At 37.5% G+C, this 21,977-nt stretch overlaps 1 protein-coding gene across 3 annotated transcripts in view; it reads left to right on the forward strand.

Moving 5' to 3' along the window:
* LOC105267425 (monocarboxylate transporter 10) overlaps positions 1–21,977 on the forward strand; it is a 46,317-nt gene that overhangs the window by 11,744 nt on the left and 12,596 nt on the right. The window contains exons 2-5 of one of the 3 annotated variants that reach the window (XM_011306268.1): positions 8,202–8,690; positions 10,092–10,254; positions 16,006–16,116; positions 17,157–17,330. In XM_011306268.1, the coding sequence (XP_011304570.1) occupies positions 8,514–8,690; positions 10,092–10,254; positions 16,006–16,116; positions 17,157–17,330 (625 nt within the window). In that variant the 5' untranslated portion in view covers positions 8,202–8,513. Of the gene's footprint in view, positions 1–8,201; positions 8,691–10,091; positions 10,255–11,192; positions 11,422–16,005; positions 16,117–17,156; positions 17,331–21,977 lie in introns of those variants that run through there. The other 2 variants (XM_011306269.1, XM_011306270.1) reach the window with 2 other exon arrangements.

Genomic DNA, 21,977 nt, shown 5'->3' on the forward strand with positions numbered 1-21,977 from the left:
GAGAATTCCCAATGAAATCTCAACTAGAACACGAAATAAATTTTAAAAATCCATAGGACCATCAAAAAATAAATACCGAGAATAAATGGAGAATTATCTGTACAACAGGGTAAATTATCGTAATTTAATTGGGGGAATTGTTGAAGAATTTATCGATTAAAAATTTTATTTCAGTTTCATGGGAATTAATTTGAGAATTCCCAATGAAATCTCAACTAGATCACGAAATAAATTACCCGGATCGGTTCAGAAACGTCCGTCGTTGCAGTGGCATTAAATCCTTCTCATCAATTTCGATATTGCATTCACAACATATTCCATCTGATTTATTAAATTCTCATCAAATCCATGAATCTCCCTCAAACCCGTGACTGACATTTCTAGAACGAAGAAACACTTCTCGACGCGAATCAATCCCAACTTTTTTCATTCAATACCGATCAATTCCCCGAGTTAATTACTCCGTGAAAATTTCCCCTCGAAATAATTCCCCCTCGTTCATCATCATTATTTATTCTTTCATCAATAATTATCCGTAACAAAAATAATTAACAGTGATAATTAATTCCTATGGAAATTATTCCGGTGGGATTTTTGGGGTGCAAATGTGCTTCATATTTGTTAATTGATAATTGATTTTCTCCTTAAATCGATTATTGGGGATTTCAAGGGCTGGGCAAGTAGTTAATGCCCTTCACCGATCAGTCACCGATGCGGCAACAGAGTAGGTGTAACAGGTTATACGGTAGAAGCTTTATTCGGTCAGTGTGCGGAGTCCCACCATTCAACGATAAATCGATCGTCTTTGAAAGAAAAAAAAAAGAAAAAAGAAAAAAAAGAAAAAAAGAAAAAATAAAAAAAAAGAAAAAAAAGAAAAAAAAGAGTGAAAAATGGCTTTCAGTATTAGAGGAAAAACAAGTTCAATCCGTGGGTTTAGATTACAAAACTTTTTTTTTTTTTTTGTTGCAGCTCTCGTACCTTTTGTACTCTCTATTTACCCCGAGTTCACTTGCTCTTTCAATCGTATCGTAGTTGTTTAAATACAGTCTCCCGCGCGCAATTGACCTATCCACCATTCAAAATATCTCATCGATATATACGCGGGTTAAAAAAAATTGTCATTGGAATATTTTTTTTCGAAATTTTTGGAAAATTTCGGGAAAATTTTTCGGATATTTTTTTTGTGAAACGAAAAAAATCGGAGGACAAAACAATTTCATTTTGCGGAAAGGTTTTGAAAACTTTTTCAAAAATTTGAATAGGAAATATTTTTTTATAATTTAGATGGCGTTTTTTTGGAGAATATTGAAAAATCAAAAAAATTATATTCGCAAAAATTTCTAGAAAATCATTTTAAAAAATTTACGAAACAAATTTTTGAAAACTTTTTCAAAACGTTTCCCAAAAATACAATTGTCTTGCTTCCCATTTTTTTTTCAAACAATAATTTTCTGAAAAGTTGTCCAGAAATTTTTTGAAAATTTGGAAAAAATATTGCAATTCCAATTTTTTAACCCAGATATTCCCTCCCAATGATTTCATTCCATTTAAATAAATTTCATTAAAGATTATCTCGAGTCAATTATCCAGCATGAATTAACGTCGGAATTACTGATTTTCATAAACAATCTGTTAAAATCAATGACATAATTATTGAACTTGAGGGCCAAGGACTTCCAGTCAGATTTCCTCAGCAGTAATTAATTCGATGACTCACTTACCAGGCAATTGACCTTTCACAAACATTCTAATTAACTCCGGACGGGCTAATCGCTTATGAGAATGTGTCAAGCTGTCACCATTGATTAGCAAGCATCAGCTATATCCGGAAGTACTATACATCGGTCTCAAATACCTAGTAGAGATGCATATGCCAGCGCAATCTGTCTCTATTCGCCTTCATCGTATGTACATCGGTACTTCCGTCAAGTAACGACTGGGATGGGCCTACACTATACTCCAACTAATCCCATGAACACATACACATGTAATGCAGCATTATCTCGGTGAGATTCATCCATTAATTAATAGTACATCACTTAAAATTTTTGTTATTTATGGAACTGGACGAAATGAATTATCAGACAACCGGAAGATTTCATGGATGAGTGGTAACAACGGTGAGTGCATTATTTTATCATCTTCACGGTTCAAAAATCAACGAGAGACCGTTGGATTGCATTTTTATGACCTTCGGGCTGTAAATTTAGAAGACATTATCCTTACCCTCAACTTCCAGATACTCCAGCCCTCTTTTTTTTTCATTTTTTATTGCTCATGACATTTAATCAGCTTTTTATCATCCGGATAAATTTATTCGCTCGCTATAACACATGAATTAACCGCTGTCACGTCGTCATGGAATTCTGGGTTGCACTTAACTTCGTCATTGGATCGTCTCGGAAATAATATCACGGGAGATAACATTTTCAGATGCTCGGGGAAACGACTGATATCATTACGCCTTCATATTTTCTCGACTCGAGAAAAATTCAGTGAAAAAAGAAAAAAAAAAGAAAAAATAAACCAACAGTTCCCCGGAGAAATCTCAATTTTAAATTGAAATTATTTAATTTTAGTCTAACCAGTTTTTTCAATGGCATAACTATTTGTGATTAAAAAAAAATATTTTTAAATTTGAATGGCGATAGAGAAAAATGTGGAGTTGTGGAAATGGCACCGATTCTGTCTCCCCTCCAGTGACAAATGTTCAAACTGGAATAGCAGTGATGGCATGACATTGTGGTGTCCAATTACGTTTGTCAAGTCTATGGAGTGTACTTTGACCGGCAAGACTAAAAAGCGTTGAGTTATATAGAGCATTGGTAACCGGGGTTTCCCCGGTGCTGCGAGCTCGTGCAAACATTGCCGAGGTGAGAGGGACAGGAAGGGAGGATCGACCAGAGCAGAGGGCAAGGGATGCTGAGGGTGGAAGGGTACATACACTGAGAGGGTACGTGTTGGGAGCACAAGTTGCGTGGGATGAAATCAATAATACACCTCCATTCAAACCTGATGTCTCCACGGCTTTACCAACTTCCCCGGATGCTCTGTGTTGCTACATTCTCTGAATGAATGGACTTTTTAAAACCTACAGTCTCCCTGATGAATTTTTAGACTACCTGTCTGAATAGTTCTGCTACAAGGTTTCCTCTCAAGGTTCAGAGGAGGTGACATTCGCGGAGAATGATCGATAACTATTTTTTAAGTTTTATTATTATTTTTTTTTATTGAGGAGTCATTTATTTATGGAATGAGCAGAAATTGTTCTCGTCTCCCAGATATTCCGGTGAAAAAAAATTGTCATCGCAATATTTTTTCCAAATTTTTCAAAAATTTGAATAGAATAATTTTTTTAATAATTTAGATAGCGTATTTTTTTAAAATATTGAAAAATTAGAAAAGTAAGAAAACAACAATATAATTAAAATTGAAAAATATAATTGAAAAAAAAATTTTTGTTTCAAAAAAAAAATTTCGGAAACATTTTCCATTTTTTGAAAATTTTGAAAAATTATTCCGATTACAATTTTTTTTTTTCGAAACTTTAATGGGATGTAGTTATCAAAATGATTAGCATTATTCCTTGGGGGTTTTAATAACTAGTTGTTAAATTTGGGAAATAGTTGTTGACGTTGATAATTACGGGGTTTTAACGATTTTAATAATAATTATTGTGGAGTGTAAAAAATGCTTAACGCTGCAATTTCCTGACGATATAATTGTTTTAATACGAATGGTTGAGGGCAAATGGCTCGGGACAAAAGTCGATTACTGAAAGTTCCTCGTTTTAACGTGACATTGTTAAACTGAGAGACTCTGGTGTCAACGCCAACACCTGTGGGTTACATTCGTGCTCGAGTATAATAATTGAAGTCGCGCGTACCAGCACGATTTTGCATTATTTCTACAACTATTATGGAAAAACATTAAGAACTTTAAACTTGGCACGCATAGTTGACGCTGTAATCTCCTTTACTCCATCTGAATTCACGTATTTCAGGATTTTAACAGAGGAATGGAGAAGAAAGGCATCCAGCTGCAGACAAAGTTGACTGTAAAAAAGTTGTAAACTCATTTTAAATTACGACGAGTGAAATTGTTAATGGAGTGTTGAGTCTGTAAAATAGTGATAATTTTTTAATCTAAGAAAATTTATTCTCTGTTCTTTCATTCTCCGCGAATGAAAAAAAAATATAGTTCTCCAAAGACATGAATGGTCCATCAAATAGTTGTCCAAGGTCGCCAAGTCAACGGTGACCTTGAACAACTATCGGTTGAATTTCAACGAGATAATTCCGAAAAATGATAATTCTGTTGATGTAAAAAGTTGAAAAGTTGAAAAATTGCTGCGTTTGTGGAATTGAGATAATTTTAAGTCCTTGAAAAATTAATTTCATATTTCCATTTCCTACTTTTCCATTCTCATCTTCGTAACCCCATGCATGCTTTTGCGGAGATGAAAAATATTGAAGTAGTGGTTTAGTTGGTTTTGCCTACAACAGGATAAAAAAAAGGCTCGTGCCAAAGGGAAAAGCGTTTGGGATCTCAACTTTTTATTTTCCAAGAGCTTTCCGGCTTAAACCGACAATGTGTCAGGGTGGACTTTTTCCCCGATAATTTCGCGGCGACTAAAACTTTTACCCACTACAACAAACCGGAGATATTATTTATCGAAGCAGCTGACGTGTGAAGAAAACTTTCCAAGTGGACGATGCATTGGTTTTTATCAATATATTTACAACAATAAAGGGATGGAAGAGACGTAAAGTTTTCCGGTGAGTTGAAGCGAAAATATTAGGAAGTAGTCTGCTAAATAAAAAAAATAAATGTAACCGTGCACTCTAGTTTTGGTATAATATTTGCTCAGTCAAATTGTCCCCTTTTTGTCATTCGAGATAATGTGTTGGAGAAGAAAAGCAGATTCCCGGGGCTTTTCGTTGACTATCCAACCGAAAATAAAAAGAACGGTGAAAAGAAAATCATTTCATCCGGAAGCTCCAAGTCACTGTGGATTGTGATTTTTTTTTTCCAGTTATTTTCATTCATCCCTAGACCCCGAATGTGTTCGGTGAATGAGAAAAAAATCGATTTCAGGGATTGCAATTCGGGTGAATCGATACTCTAGAAAAAATGAAGAATGGATGAAGAATTGAAAAAAATGCACAAGTGAGTGGAGGAAAAAAGAAATTTTCAAGTTTAACGACTTCGTCCTTTCTCTTCTCAATTGGTACGAGAGAAAAATGTTGAATTAAATCGAGCTTTCGATGACAGCCCTACGGAGATGTTTTCATAGAGGAGTTCGACGTTGGAATAAAAAGACACCCGGAGAAAATAGAGAGGATGAGAGAAAGGATGAATCCAAGATCGGGTGTGAGGTGTCGAACTTTCGTTCGAGGGTGGATTCAATCTAGTGGGATTACCCTCTTTTCCCATTTCTCCTACACCGCAGACGTTCGTAGACGTTTTGGCCTATCGACTTGACTTTTTTTTTCCCCTCAAGGTTTTTTTTTTAACTCCCGAGTGTGTACACGCGTCAAGGGACTCCTCTATTTTGCAGCTTCATATCGAAAAAGGTCCAAGTGCCAAAATGAAACGCGATATTACCGGAGCAATTCGATTCTTCATGATGATGGACGCTATCTGGACTGTCATTGTCCTTCTGAAACATATCCTCAATTTTCGTGAGCAAAAAATGGAATATCTTGTCCAAATATCCGAGAGACTATTCATCGTCGGACCTGGACAATGACCAATTAATCCTGACACTTCAAACTATCGTGAGTCTATTGATGACAAAAGTCTATTTACCTTCTCCATTATTTATCAAATCCAATATTCTTTTTACAATGAACCAACCAATGTTTCACAGGAAAAGAAATGATTCCCTGGGAAATGAGTTGTACGGCAAGTAAAACAAAATGTAGTGAAGAAAATCACAAAGTATCCAGGGGAGATTCAAGAGAGCAAGGAAAACCGCTGAGGCCAGGGCACTAATTGGAAAAGCGACCGCGAGACGAGAAATACAACAGAAGGGCGACGAGTCGTTTCTTGGTGGCAAAAATAAAAGTAAAAATCGCTTGAGTTGAAAGTTTTTACCCCCCGCGGATACTCTGCACTACTTCCCACTTCGTGTGACTGATATTGTTGGCTAGACTCAGGTCTAGAGGTCTTTTCTGTTGACATTTTCAGCGATAACGGAAAACCAAACACTTATTCAACCCAGAGACCATCCCTCTGCACTTACGGATATATTTGGAGTCACTTCCTGAGGGTGAAAATCCAAAAACTTTGATACTCGGAGAATTAACTCCAAAAAACTTTTTTAACCAAAAATAAAATGAAAAATAAAAATAATAAAAATAAATAATAAATAAAAATAAAATATTTAGATCATTATTTTCGCTGAATATGTACATAATTTTTTACTTATGTATTGTATAATAGATTTTTTTATTTGTAGTAATATTAAATATCATGAGGGGGTGAGTACCCAATTATTTTGGGACTGGTATTTCGTGGCTGTTTCTTTTAAAAATGAAATTCAGTCATGTAAATAGGTGGTGAGGGGGAGTGGGTGGAAATAAAAATGAGGGAATAGTAAAAATATTTCGACAAAGGGAGAATTCAAATATAAAAATTCATTCATGCAGATAATATCAATTTCCAGAACAATGAATATCTCTCGTGGGTAATTTCAATTCATTTCGTATATCTCTGTATTGACATGAGCGACGTATGCGCAGTATTACCTCAATTATCGTAGACTGGGTTGTACCGTTATTGTATAAACGTGCGTGAGGTGAATACCAACGAAAAATTTCTAAAATGCTTTGTGCAGGCCGCGAGGGCAAGGTGAGGAGGCGAGATATCTCGACGGCATACTAATAATGCAATTCACTCTGTATTTTTGTCGGAGGGGCCTCTCGCGTTATAAACAACTGGGGATTTTACTTTTTACTCTTTGCATCGTAAATTCATGAATTCAAATTAGAAAATGGAAATGAGAGGGAGAGGGTAAAATAACTAAATTGATTTTCTCGGGGGAAGGCGTGGAAATGGAATTCAGTTTTCAGATTATACGTCATTTTTTTTACCCTTTTTTCGATGAATATATCATTCTTTTGTTGTGCTATAATATCATTTTTTTTTCTTTGAAATTGAATTTTGAAAAAAAAATTGTGGGGAATTGAGATATTTCAAATAGTGAAATTATCTTTCTGCGAATTTGTTTGAAGAATTTTTTATATAATTCAAATGATTATTGAATTCTGATTCGAAATGTAATCGATTTTTTTTGGAATTCTTTAGTAACTGTCAATAATCTTTGAGCCTGCGGCAGCTGTGGAGCTACTTCAAGTAGCAAGTAGAAATTTTCCGCTGACAAATATTGATTCACGGTACATGAGAATAAGTTTGAGGTGCAGTGAATTTTTTTTTGACTTTTGAATGTTCTCAAGTTTCACATACCGAGTGGAGAAAAAAAAAACTGTTGGCTGCCAACTTGACAGGCGGTTGGGGAGAGGATGGCCAATGGCGTTTTCGCGAAAGCATAAAGAACATTCCAAAGATAAATCTCAGTGGCATTTCTTGACTGGTCTGGGTTGAGCTTGATTTTGTTTTCTGCAGTTGGTGAGACCTTCTCATACATATTAAATATTCCAGCGACGGGTGATGCCCACGATAGTCCGAAGCTTTCGCGTTAAAGCTTGCTTGTTACATCCCCCTGTTTGGAGGGTTGACACATAATTTTCAGTGATTTATGAGAATAGGGGATATATTTGAAAGTATAACATTGTCGGGCAATTTAATCTTTATTATTTACGTATTCATTTATTCTTTGGATTAGGGGATAAAAAAAAAGAGACACCCGTTGCGCATTAACTTCCTCCAGTTGACCATTATTTTTTGGAAATCGTATCGTAAAGCTTCAAAGAAAAATTATGTCTTCAGTCTGGAGGGTAACCTTGAATATTGAAGATTAATCCGAGTCCCTATTGAAGATTAACCCGCGGCAAAGTGGGAATAAATTTGACTGTCAACGTTTGACACCCATGAAGGTCGCATGAAGGTCAGAATTATCGACGACTACCCCAAGCTTTTGTTCCTCCTCGCCAAATTAATTAGCTTCATAAAGCAACCCACGCTATCTGGCCTAATTGCATGTCTGCATAATATTTCTCTGCTTGCATTGATTACAGACACTTGAAGGAAACCGGCAAAATCCAACGATATCACGAATACCGGTGTCGAAATATCCGCATGAACCTCACCAACCGGAAGATGAGAATTCAATGAACCGTGGGGATGATGTTACCGATCACGGGGGGGTAGAATGATCGAAAATGATCAAGAAAGACAATCGCCATTGCACAAGAACTATTACGACGTTCGATTAATGAACGCGTAAGGGTAGAAGGGGCGGAACTTGGGGTGGAGGTGATAAAAATAAAAAGTGCAGAATCATTATCGAATGCCCGTAAACTCGTCCTAATGTGCCGTTCAACCCAGTGATGATGTTGGTGGATGAGTGCGGGGGTGGGAGTGTGGGATGGGGTGGACCACACGGGATGAGGGGTGGCTGGTCTACACCTGGTGGTTGCAGAAACTCGGCGATGAGCTTCACCGGCAGTGTACCCTCACTCCATCCAGCAGGATCGATCAGGTCCCTTCGATCCCAGCACTCTCAGGTAATTACCCACCCCCTTGAAATTCCCTTTGATTTGATGAGAAAGATCGAAGTACTGAGAGTGGTAAACCCTGAATAAATTCAACGGGTGAGAATATAAAGTGGGGTAATTGATTTGCATGAATTATTACGCAACGACTTGAAGAGAACGCCGGATTGGCTTTGTTGGCCCTCATGAAGGTCAATGAGGGTCAAATGTGGCATATTGAGATTGCTTTGACATTTTAATGTCAATGTTTCACCTTCGTGAAGGTCATTTCAAAGTATTTGCTATTTGAAGACTGATTCTTTGACCCTCGCAGAGGTCAATATGACGATCAAAACAAAAATATCGAAAATCCCCATATTATTTTCATTTCCTGGACAAAGGTCACTCGAAGGTCAAACTCAGGATTTTTACATTTAAACCCACACAAAGGTCACGCGTGGGTAAAACATTGAATATTGAATCTTGAAGTTCAACTTTGGAGTGGCATGATTAAAATTGAAATATTTATTTTCAGACCTTATTTAATACCCTTATGCAATTCCTTCTCCGATATCACGAGAAAAATCGTAGAGCAATGGGAGAAAAATGGTAAATAAATCCAATGGGTAAAAATAAAATGGGGTAATCCATTTGCATGAAATATCAAGCGACTTTGAGCGTTTGAGAGAACAGACAGAACCTCCTGGAATATATATTTTAACGGGGTTTCCTGGGAGACCAGACTTCACGCTAAGTTTACGATTTTCCGGGATGAAAGTCGCAGTTGCATATAAACCCGTTACTCCAGAGGAAGATCGCTTTGGGGTAAAAGATTATTGCACACTTTTCATTTGTTTATACTCGTCGTGGTGATTAATGAGAGTGAATAAATGGCTGGAATGGAGTATACATTTGGGAGGGAAGATTTGTTGTCCATTAACAGGGGAACTAGTGAAGAGCGTGGATTTACGTATCGAAAATCTGTTTTTGTAATACTCAGAGCTAATGGACTGTGAGAGGATTTTTCTTGTCAAACTGAATCACTAATTCTCGGTATTTTCAACGACTCGGAGAGTACTGTACCCGGAAAATGGTGTTTTACTGGGGCAATGCAACAAATTATACATCTGGATAAAATATATTATCGATGCACTTGAAAAATCGCTGGAAATCGTTGTGCATAATTGACTGGAATTCGCGTATCGCGTATCGCGTATCGCGTATTGTAATCAATTCTTTATCAAAAGAAAAAATATCATTGGTAGAAATTGAAATAATAAAAAAAGTACATTTCACAACAAGTGCGGAAAAGTTACTTTCCCGCACATGGTGATGAAAAAAAAATACAGAGACTAGCATTAATGTGTTAACTGTATATTTTCGGTTGTATCACAAAGATATTAATGCCCAACTCCTAATATTAAAATAAAATAGGTTCCAGAAACACCACGACGATGCCACCACTGCCACCCGGTGCACGTGGCTACACCAAATAATTACGTACCTCATACACCAGTGCAGTATTACACACCGAGTCACTGTATGGACGGTCATAACGGCACGTACACGCCGCACCGGGGTAACTCCTACCACGGGGGTGAGTTAAGTTCATTTTTCAATTAGCATAAATCTGGAATATTTACGATGTTAACGCTCTCCGCATCCCCTTCATTCCCGCATTCATCCCCTATTGTTTATTCGTCCAATTCTGACATCCTGGGGTGAGTCAAATCTACGAGATTTTATCGCGGTTAACCCAACGATACATCCGCTGGATTACCTATTTACCGTGTGCACTGGACATATGCGACCGTTTGCATATTGCCATTGGCTTGATGAAATAGGTCGGATTATATTTTACAGCTTCGAGAATTTAATTTTCAATTTTTCTGAGTTATTATTCATCTCAATAATTATCAAAAACAGAGGAAAGGATAAAAATTGAAAGACAATTTTAATTCTGTCTCTCCGAAGTCCCAAATTAAGACTGATAAGTCCCCGTTAGAGGCTTGAAGGCTAGTTAATTTGAGACTTCGTCAACTTAAATTATCTTGGTAAGGACTAACAAGACTCAAATGAGGATTTATCAGAGTCTGACGTACAGTCTTTGGATCATCAGGCTAGTATCACAAGTACCTGGCTGCCTTCACCCTTTCCAAATCCGACTAGATCCCACCCTGAAATTCTGATCGAAAAATCCTGAAGAGGATTTGATCCAGACTGACTTGGATCCACTGAATTCCGTATCGTAGGTGAGCGTCGAGAGTTTATCGACTTAGTAATCTAGTTATCGACCATGGCATTGACCTCGGGATGTCAACCTTGACCACGGGAGGCGTGACAGTCGTAGAATAATTAACAGTACTTACCAATGACACTGGAGCAACGGGATTAGCCACTTCGGATTGGCCTATGGAATCCGCCCAAAAACAATTTTTCGCAGCTGTCGCTCGCTCGTTCTAAAAATAAAGTTGATGATTATCAGGTTGACTTAGGCTTAAACGGATAGGTTAAGTAGAATTGGATTAAGTTTTCGCCGAGGGGATGCCCTTCGGATGCCTCTCGTAGGGACTGGTCACATGATACCGTAAAAGGCGCTAATTCTAGTGAGTGAGTACTTGAAATAAAATGTTTTTGCTGGAGAACGGATGTCGTTTCGCACAGTAGGTGGTCTCTCTCGGACGTAAATAGAACAATTCCAGTGGTATTCCGCGGGTTTAAAAAACAAATCGTGTGAAAGTACGCGTGCGACGAGTGATTGACGGTAATTATTTTAAATATCCACTTGATCATCTACTTATCGCAATTTTTTTTATTCATTTACTGAATATTTTAACGGGAAATTACCGGTTAACATCTAGGAATTTTTTTTATTTTCAAATTATTATTTTATTAATAATATATAAATATATATTATTGATATTCCATCGGTTACTGGTTATCGGTTATTTATGAAAAATTAATTGATTAATCAATTTGTTAATTAATATTTTGGGATAATGAGAATTGGGAATCTAGTGGTTTTTTGGAGGAAATTCTTGAGAGGGTAGGAAAGGCGGAAGAGGGAATTGTTTTGATGGTTTGGGGGACCTTTAATTATAGTTTGTTAACCGGAATTGATGAGGTAGTGGGGAGCGAAGGAATTGAGGGGAATGGCAATTGATGGCTTCGGTTTTGACACGAGATTCGACACAGTTTTGGGTTGGAAACGACGGAGAGAAAATACCATAACTTCGGGGTAATTATTTGCAGGGAACTGATTGATTTCCGTAATTTTTCGTGTATTAAATTCCGAGGGGAGAAATATTCCAAGAAATAATCCGCTGATAAATCTCGGAAAAAATCTTCAATTTATGTTCCAAAAAATGTTCAACAATCCTCAACACAATTGACTATTAGCAATAATTTGAAATTACAACAGTTTAATGGTAAATTGAAGGAGAAGAAAATAAAAAGCCGAGGGAAAGATAAACAGTAAAAGAGAAGTTTCCAGAGGCGTGAGTTCCATTTAAAATGTTTCCTATGGCGTTGGCGCTAACCCATCATCCTGTTGATTCATGATTATTGGATGTTAAAGATTGTAATAGACTTTTTAAAAAATGAGCATTTATGCATCGACGACGGAATGTCGAGTAATTGGATCGATAGATGAAATTGAATATCCGCGTTGGGAATTCGTGGGAGGGTACAAACAAGGCGCATTGAGTTGCTTCTGGAATATCACTGCAAAGTGTTTGATCTGCCTCGTTTTGCAATCCTCATTATTCCAATTAGCAGTGATGAACATGATGTGCAAATACACTTGCGTAATGATGAAAGTTGTGCGGAGAACTTCATCATTTCCCGGTTGCTGGGAATTCATTCGGTTATTTTTCCTTGAGAAAAATTCCATTGATTTCCATTGAACTCTCGCAAACTTAGACTAGGAGACATTGAAGTAATCCATGAATTGAAGTGGCAGTCGAGTTAGAATGTCTGGATTTTTTATTCCTGACAAATTGGACGAGAATCCCTTGTCTCAAAAAATTTTGTATTTCTCTTGCAAGATGTTCTCTGATGCCGGGAGCTGAATTTCTCCGCATTTTCCGATGTTTTCCCTTCGGTTGTGAATCCCTCGCACGTTTTCATCGAGAAATCACGCGTCACAGTCCTTTGTACCCGTGGGGGTTGCAGGAAATTCTCATTCTTTCTCCTCAAAGTGAAATACCTATCCTCCTTACCACCAACACGATAACCCGAGGATCCGTACATCAGTATCGACTATTTGCCATGAAAAGCCACTCGCCCTGAATTTTTTTTTTGTCTCAACTTTTATCTCCACCTTTTCTGTTGTGTGGTTACTTCTTTTTTTATGGCTTCACCTCCTACAACTGTGAAATATCTTTCATCTCGCGGCTGTTGCCCGTTTATGCCTCGACTACTCGAGTGCAGCTTTCAAGCCATTAAGACGTCTCCGTTTTCTTCTCCTCGTTTTAGGTTTCTTCTTGTCATTTAAATCGTAATTCATTTATTCAAACAATTTTCCAACTTTTTTTTTTTCTCGTCTTTCAGTCGTTTGTACATTCGCCATTGACGCCTCGAAAAGTCGAACTTTCTTTCGAGACTTCAGACTTCGAGTCATGACTTGAATTGACTTGGAAATTTACTGAAGGAATTCCTTGGGACTTACGAGATTTAAATAAAAAATCTTGATTTCAGAATTTCGAGAATCAAATTCAACTAGTAAACAATTTTTATTTTTTTACGAAGGGTCGGAAAAACGTGAGGCATTGATTAATGAGAATCCCGAGATGACAAGCCCGGTCTCATGAATTTTCTCATTATGCAAGCCAACGTCTAGGGATATCTTCCCAAAAGCAAAGCCGACCTCATCAACTCTTCATGTTCTCGTTCCTCAGACCAATCCAATGGCATTTTCCCTACATTAATTCTATTGACTCGACAATATCCTATATTTTATAAATTTCCGTCCCATCATCCCCCGATTTTTCTTGCACCCACGTCAAATAATTTTCCATAAACAATAAAAAAAAAAACTAATTCCTCTAGCTCCTGATCAAAATCATTTGCAACTCCAAATGATCTCCAATCGTCCAAAAAATTCCTAAATAGTGACGCTATTTTCACTCTAGGAGAATCGTCTGTCTTGGATGTAACTCTCCTTTATTAAAAATGGGGGAAAAATGTGAGACAGCTATGGGGGCATAAACCACAATTTATTTTGCGGATTGGGTAACGTTTCTCTTTAAATATACTGTGCACTGCATTTTTCCGTTAAACCCACGACCGTCCCATACATCTCATATCGATTTTCATAGTCTCCACTGGGACTACAACATGAAACATTTCTTTGTAATGAGATCTAGAAATAATATACCGATTTTTCCACAGATAAAGAATTTAATAGGAAATTCTAAAAAAAAATGCAGTAGAATGTCAAATAAAATTTCGAATCACTCCCTCATTCTCACCTCCAGTAAAAACCTGATGACCTTGAAAATGGAGAAACTGGAGTAACTCATTACTGAGTTACAAAAAAAATATTCTACCAGCTTATAATTATTTCAGAATAATTAACAGGATTAGGTTTCTTCCCAACGTCGAGACTAGTCAGACTAGTTTGTCTTGTGGCCTGTCCACCACAGCCTGTCCCAGTGGCTTGCAATCCACCCGAGTGTAATGCATCCCTAGCTGTTAGTACCCATGTACCTTTTATGTATTACACTAAAACACAGCCCCTGCGAACATCTCCTGATGTGGCCAGACATAAGTCACTATTTTCTGCCTCGAGAATTTCGAAAAGGACCTGTAGATACTGCTGACGACGATTAGATAACACTGGAGTCACTCCTCGGAAGTAATTGATTGCTGCAGTTGAAGTGGAACTTGAGTTTCACCATCGCTGTGAATTACAGGTGAAGAGAAAAAATTATCAATTACTTCGACGAATAATAATTATCAGTATCTGATTATTCCAGGGATTTGGAATTGGTGATAGCAGTGGACACCTGAAGAATAGAACTTCATTTTGAGATTTGACCTGTCAAAGAAAGGGCACATGGAGACTCCATTGATCCAGTGAATAATTAATCCACGTGAACGGCAATGAAGGATTGAAAATGCGATATTGCTGGCAAAGAATTTGTAACATCGAATACCGAAGGTCTAGGTCTTGAGAATTTCTATATTACTCTCAATATTTCTCCAAGACGAGAATACTTGAGAGTTATGCTCATAGTATCTCTGTGATACTACAACTATATCAGTCGTTATTTAGACGAGAGGTACGTCGGATCGAACCGGTGGAATAGACCCGACAGCTGCTATACCGCATTCATCGTACAAAAGGAAAACTACATCGAGTGCACTTACTCCCTGTTATTCCACTGAGAAAACAAGTGGAGTTACTCGATCCGCTGGTCCATGCAACAGATTTTATTCATCTCTCTACAGAAAAAAAAAGGGGGAGATAAAAGTTGGAAAAATACGATTCGTGGCGATGCACTCGATTAAAATCCTCCGGATTTTTATTCTCCAGGGACGGAGAGATTACAAGACGATGAAGTTATATTCGCGTCATCGCTTCTCGTGGAAGTTCATTATTTTTACAATGAAAGAATAAAGTTTTGTCCCGAGATATCTTTGGGAAAAAGAATATTGCGAGAGGGCGACGACGAGGGACACAATAGATCCGAAACTTGTTCGTTTTGTCTCCGGTAACGGAGGAGGGAAAATGCTTGAATTTCATTATCAATGTCCCGAGGATTTCGTTTTATCCAGGTTATCCTTGTCCCTTTACATTCTTTTTGAATAGTTTTATCTCATTCCGTGGAATGAATTTTACACGCTAATACCAGGATGAGAACTGATTTTTCTTGTCGAAATTATCGCTCTAGGTTATACCTTTCTTCTCCGTGATAATAGATTCCTGGAATTTTTAGATTGAATGATAATAATAAATCATGGGATTCCCACGAATTCATGACTTTTTTTTCGCGACTATTTCCTCCACGAGATATCGAATAGAAAAAATGATTTTTTTTCCACATCCACTTGCCGTTGTATACCCCAATAACTCCTCTGAATTTACGAGAATCCCGAAATTAGGGCGATTAATCGAGTTTAATTAAATCCGCGATTCGCCGATTCTCGTGTTATTCACGAGAGACTTATTCATCCGGGGATTTTAATAACCCGGAGGTTCATTCTATCTTCTGAAAGGAAATTAACCAATTACACTGAACCGAACTATTTCTATTTCTCCATTCATATTCCAGCATCTGCATGCAGCTCGGGTGAAAATGAGAAAAAAAAAATTGAAATGTTTTTTTTTTTTATTTCATTGCAGATCCTCGTGTGCGCTGCATGGACATGGACGAGAGCATGGCCGGGAACACAAATTGGGTTCTCGGCGACCTGCGCAGCCTTCACCGATGTGTACCAGCACTCCGACGAACAGGTGAATATGAAAGAAAAATTTTCACCTGGTGGGGTCCAGGACCAATGGCTTGGATGCCCTGAAGTCTTCATTATTTCGTTTGTTTTCAATTGCTTTGTGCGCCGAATTTGAATTCGGCGGGTCGACTCGACCAATGGCGAGTCAGTCCCACGCATTTCGAGATATTTCGATTCGGACGAACTTCACTTTCGTGTTTTTACTTTTACAATAAGAATAATCGTAGATAAAATGTAGATAAAATTTCGTTTTACGATCGCCTCGAAATCTGAACATATAATTGACATTTCCGGTCGGACCAGCGATACAATCCCACCCTTCCCCAGCTCCTGAAGTTTGTTTTACCCAATTTCCAGGGTGCACACGATGTACCTCATACGCGCGGTATTGATTTGAGAATTCGTGTCACGTTGCATTGATAACCAGTTATTAATCCAGAATACGCGGGTGGTTAATATCCTAAAGGTTTCAGTGAACAAGCCATGGAAGTATCACTAATTGAACTGCGTGGCATGTTTTCCCGATATGTCGATATAACAATGTCGCGTTTTGAAAAGAGATCGATTAATTTTTGGGAGGAATTTCAAAAAGAAATTTCAATTATTCTCCATAAAACAATATTTCCAAAAAAAAAACATTGAGACCATAAAAAAGGGCCTATCAATACCCAGGAATAATCAGAGTATTGATCCCTGAATTTTCTCCTACCGTCAGATAAATAAATTAAATTCGCCCTAACTACCCACAGCGTATTAGGAAAATTCTCATTAAAGCTTGACGTTACGATTGAATATTAATAATTAAATATTAATAACTTTGGTGGGCGTTACTCGAATCTACTCTTATTTTTTCTCCGAGAGCCCTAGAAGGAGCCCTAGAAGATGTCCTAGACGCGAAATGAGGATGATCCATAACTCTTTGAAAAAGTTGATGAACATTCGAGAAGATGAAAGATTGAATTTTTAATATCTCATTCTGCCGTTGGATTATCGTCGGTCTTTGAAAAGTCATTTCATCGTTTATTTATATTTTTTTATCTTCAGGACTGGATGTAACAACGATGAGAGCACATTTTTATCCGGAGGGTGGCTGGGGATGGCTCGTATGTGCCGCTGGTTTTTTAGCTCTCCTACTGACCACTGGAATGCAACTGGCATTTGGTCTTCTGCATCTGTACGCCATTCGACATCTGGGAGAGGCAAACCTGATGAATATCGGTGAGTCCAGAACTTTCTGAATGATCGGAAATTGTACAGATCGTCAGCCAATCGTGTACTTTAATTCTGGAAAAGCTCATTTGACACTCGACCATCGAATTCGCTGTCAAGGAATATAATTGTTGATGATTAGGGCGGATCAGGGAATTCGGAACAATAATTGTATTAGATGAATGGCTTGGTACACTTGATGTCACGTCTAGTGTCATCGTGATGATTGGTGGTGGCATGAAGCATGTTCACTTCGTGAATGATCCATTTGTAACCTATTTTCCTCGAACAACGACCGGAAAATGGATGGGCCAGAATTGTCGTGTACATAGGCATCCATGTACCATCGGTACATGGAGTGAGGAGAAGCTCAATCGTTTGTCGGGATACGTCAGCAGCTGAGCTGCAAAAAAAAATCGGCTTTCCACTGGCAAACAATTCAAATTCAAGATTTCGTTCGAAAAAAAAAATTCCCAAACGTTCCTGGAAAATCCACCGAGAACAATTTTCTATTTTTCATCATGGTAATTCATTTTTTTTTTAACACCGCGGTATGAATTTAAAGTATAAAGGATACTTGACTCAGAATAATGTTTATGAGTCGAGAAATACTTTATACTTTATGTACTGATGTTGAATGAATTGCTTTCGTCACTTTTTATTTACCAATCAATTTTTCATTGATTATAATCCATTATCCACGGAGAACGACTCATAAAATTCAACAATACAGATAATAAAAAATCTCTCAGATGAATTCCCATAAATGACAGGTCAACCGACTGGCTATTAAATCGCGGAAGTACCTAGACGTGTGCCCTACGTCAGAATGACGTCCCTACAATCCTCTATGAACCGGAAGTTGAGATAAATAAGGCGCCTCTCCTGCGTCAGAGCGAGTGATTTTTTTTTATCATCTTTTTTTATTAATAAAAATTTTATTCATGGACAGGTTGTATTGACTGTGATGAGTTTATGGTGTACGTGATGTTCTATTTTCTTCGTGGTATATATTACGTGCATCTCCTTTTCTCCGGTGATCCTTCCGTTCAGGGGTCTATCGGTGAACTTCCTCTCGAGGGTCAAGAATAAATAGAAAAGATCGGGAAACACCGACGAGATAAAGATGAGAAAATAGCCTGTCTATCCAGACAAAGCCGTCTCTCAACTCTGTATCGGTGGGAGATTTATTTTTATTTTCTATGAGAATTGAGGAATCGTGATTCAGTGCACGGATAGAAATTTATTATCAAAATTAAACTTCACACGCGGAGGATGATATATACTTGAATCAAGTACATACCTTATCCTTAAAATTAATATATTAATATAATCATAATAACTGCATTAATACATTTATTTTATATTCAATTCATATAATTGAATCCTCGAAATATTTTGCTTGAATTAATTCCATTTTATACTTGAATTCAAGTACATAATTTTTTTTGCAAATTATTATTCGAGATTGTTTTTACAATGTTCACGGATCATCGGACAGTCTTCCTTGACCTTTTAATTCCCGCATTGGAAGATTGAGTGATTTTGCGTGGTACCTTCAAGGGTGAAGGCCATTCACTTTTCCCCTTCGGCTTCAGAAGACCATCACCGAGATATAGGATACTCTGGCTTTTGCCTTGTTCGCCTTTAATTTCCACACGCCAACCTGACGCAAATAAACAGACTGAGGGAGAAAAAAAAAGGTATCGTCACTGCTCCAGTTAATACCCCTCTCCCTGTTTTCGCGGATGAGAATAAAAATGAGAAAATCGTTAAAAATAATTTATATAAAAAATTTCGATTTTTAATGCAATCTCCAGGGGTTGAGGTACATAAGAAAAAAAAATCACACAAAGAAAAATTTATTGCAAACCGATTCTCATGGGTTTTTAATAAATAAATTTGTGATTTTTAATGTTTATCTCGGCACGTGCAGCTGGCGTGATAGCGTAATTAAATTCCTAGATTATCGTAATTTATGCCAATTATGGAATGCTGGTGAATGCGATAGAATTTCCGGTTGAAGGATTGAGTGCAGCCGAATTGGTCAGTGATAGCTAGAGGGTCAGTATTCCAGGGTAACAACTGAAATTCTTGAAATATCCCGTCGACCCAGGGATTCCGTCTGGGGATATGATACCGCGAGGCAATTTCACCTCCGCAATAAAACGTCAATATAATATTCACCCGGACAATGCAGGGCAAATTGACCAGGTCATCCTGTCAAAATGACAAAACTCGTAACATTGACATTTGACGAGGGACTGGTGTCGCTTGGAGAAATTGATGGCCTGTTGGCTGTGATTTTTCTGAATGCAGGTAGCGGCGTCTTCACCTCCGGAAAAAGAAGATGAAGCTTTAAGGATCTATTCGTGATATACGAGAGCCTGACCGAACGTGTGGCCAGCGGTTAAGGGATTTTCCGTGTAACCAGTGGGAAAAGTTCACCGGTTCAAGCCAATGACCGGGAAAAATCCAAATGGTCCTGCATATTTTACACTTCCCTGGCGATGGTGTCAAACCACCAACGATCAATCGAAATAAAAAATTCCAGAATGATTGACGACTGATTAGATGCCATCCAGATGTTCCCTAATGACAGCGGCCATTTCGGTTCACGTGACAAGCGGATATTTCAAAAAAAAATATATATTTTCTTCTGATAAGATTGTCACAGAGTTACCACAGCTGTCATATAAAAAATATCGTTGTTATTTATTTTTTTAAATTCCACAGTTCATTAGCATCTTTAATTACTGAAGCTGATGGTTGATGCTCAATAAGGGGATCATCCGGAGCCCTTGATTACCGCGAAACGTAAAATAGTAATACGATCCCTGGTATTATCTTGGAGGTGTGCAATAACCCCCTTGAGTTTAAACTACGCGCTGGGTTTTAGTGGCGTATAATGCACTGTGGTTTGTATTCGCTTGGGACGTATCTGCAGCAATATCGTTGACGAGAATATCCTCAGGATACCTCCGAAAGTCCTAATTAATTCGTCGGCTCAATGGCGACTCAAACCTGATAAATTTACTAAAGTAGCTCTATCCTTAAGGGCGTTCCACCGATCCGCACTATTACAAAATTATACTTTCACCCATCACTTTGAGACCCATAAAAAATTAATACTTTAAACAAGTACAAAGTATACTTGATACTTGATTAAAGTATATAATTTCCAGTAAAAATTATGATGATGGGAATATTTATTTTAATTATATTTCATATATTTTCATTTATTCAAGTATGCATGTGTATAGTATATTCAAGTGTACTTGATTCAAGTATAAAGTATGTACTTGAATTAATTATAAAATATACGTGATTCAAATTTCTTTGGGACATTTTTCTCACCAGATTAAATTGAGACATTAAAAAAAAAATGGAAAGTATTAAAATTTTGATACTTTGATCTACATTTCGGGATTGCTATCATACATATCGAATACATTGACGCTGACAAATGGACGTATGGAAGAAAATATATTTCCCATGTCTTCTTTTCCACTGGGACACAGCCATATAAATTCAATTGACATTTAAAGTTTGAACTAGAACCGGCGAGCGTATCGGGTAAAATAACCACCGACTCGGGAAAAGACTCCATTTGTGCTTGAAAGTGGTTGGAAGACAGCGATCCACCAGGAGTGAGCGGAGTAGACACGGGAGTAGATTTATCCTTCCAAGTTTTAGAGTGGAAAGAAAATCGTTGGCTACGGAGTCGACGAGAAGTTTATCGCCATTGCGTGCTCATCCTCTGACGGACAAAATACTCAAGAGTCACTTGATTTTCATTGGTATCACCTTTGAATTCATTTTTTATCAATTATTTCAATCGATGTACTTGAGCTAATTATATTAATCCACTTGTTTGGACAATACATTATAATTACGCCAAGTATATACCATATAATAATATTAATATCATCAATTATATTTTTTTTATGTTAGATAATCCATTGGGGATAATCCATTTATCAATCCGAATTTAATGGGAGATCGAAAAAAAAATTGGTGTAACCGCCCTTTTAGTAGCAGTAATTTTTATTGAATATTTCTCTCCGTGCACTCAATTTATCCGGTTATATTTTTTTTTTATTCTTAGGATAGTGTTGGGTGGCACCAGTGGATCGAGTCCGCGTTGCATCAGCCAGGGCTTAATGATATTCAACGTTAACCCCATTGTCTCGGTTGCACAATAACTCACGATCTGTACCGATGAACTGGGATTTTATGAGTTCCCTCCGTTTATAAGGGCAACAAGTGTCCTCCACAGGGTGACGGCTGGAATATTATCCTAAGTGATTTATTCAATCCATCCATTTCAGGGAGGGAATTACACCTCTGGGTTCGTGTCACTCCTCGATCAACCGCAAAAAACGATCTGAATAGAAATGTTTTTTTATCTCTCATACATCAAAGCACCAGCTGTTGAAAATAATTTCATTGTGGGTTGAAGAAAGAATTTTCTCTGGGTAATCCACTCCCATTATTTTCTTTATCATTATTTATTTTTTTGGTGACTTACATTGTGGATGGACTTAAGTCAAAATGTAAAATAGTCTGAGGTGAGTGAGTGTTCCAGTCGTTAAAATGGTATGACGATGTCGTAAAGGTCTTGTGTGGATTTGAATTTTTATTTTATTTTTATAG

Source organism: Fopius arisanus, unplaced genomic scaffold (assembly GCF_000806365.1).
Source record: "Fopius arisanus strain USDA-PBARC FA_bdor unplaced genomic scaffold, ASM80636v1 scaffold00046, whole genome shotgun sequence".
Taxonomy (NCBI): Eukaryota; Metazoa; Arthropoda; class Insecta; order Hymenoptera; family Braconidae; genus Fopius; species Fopius arisanus.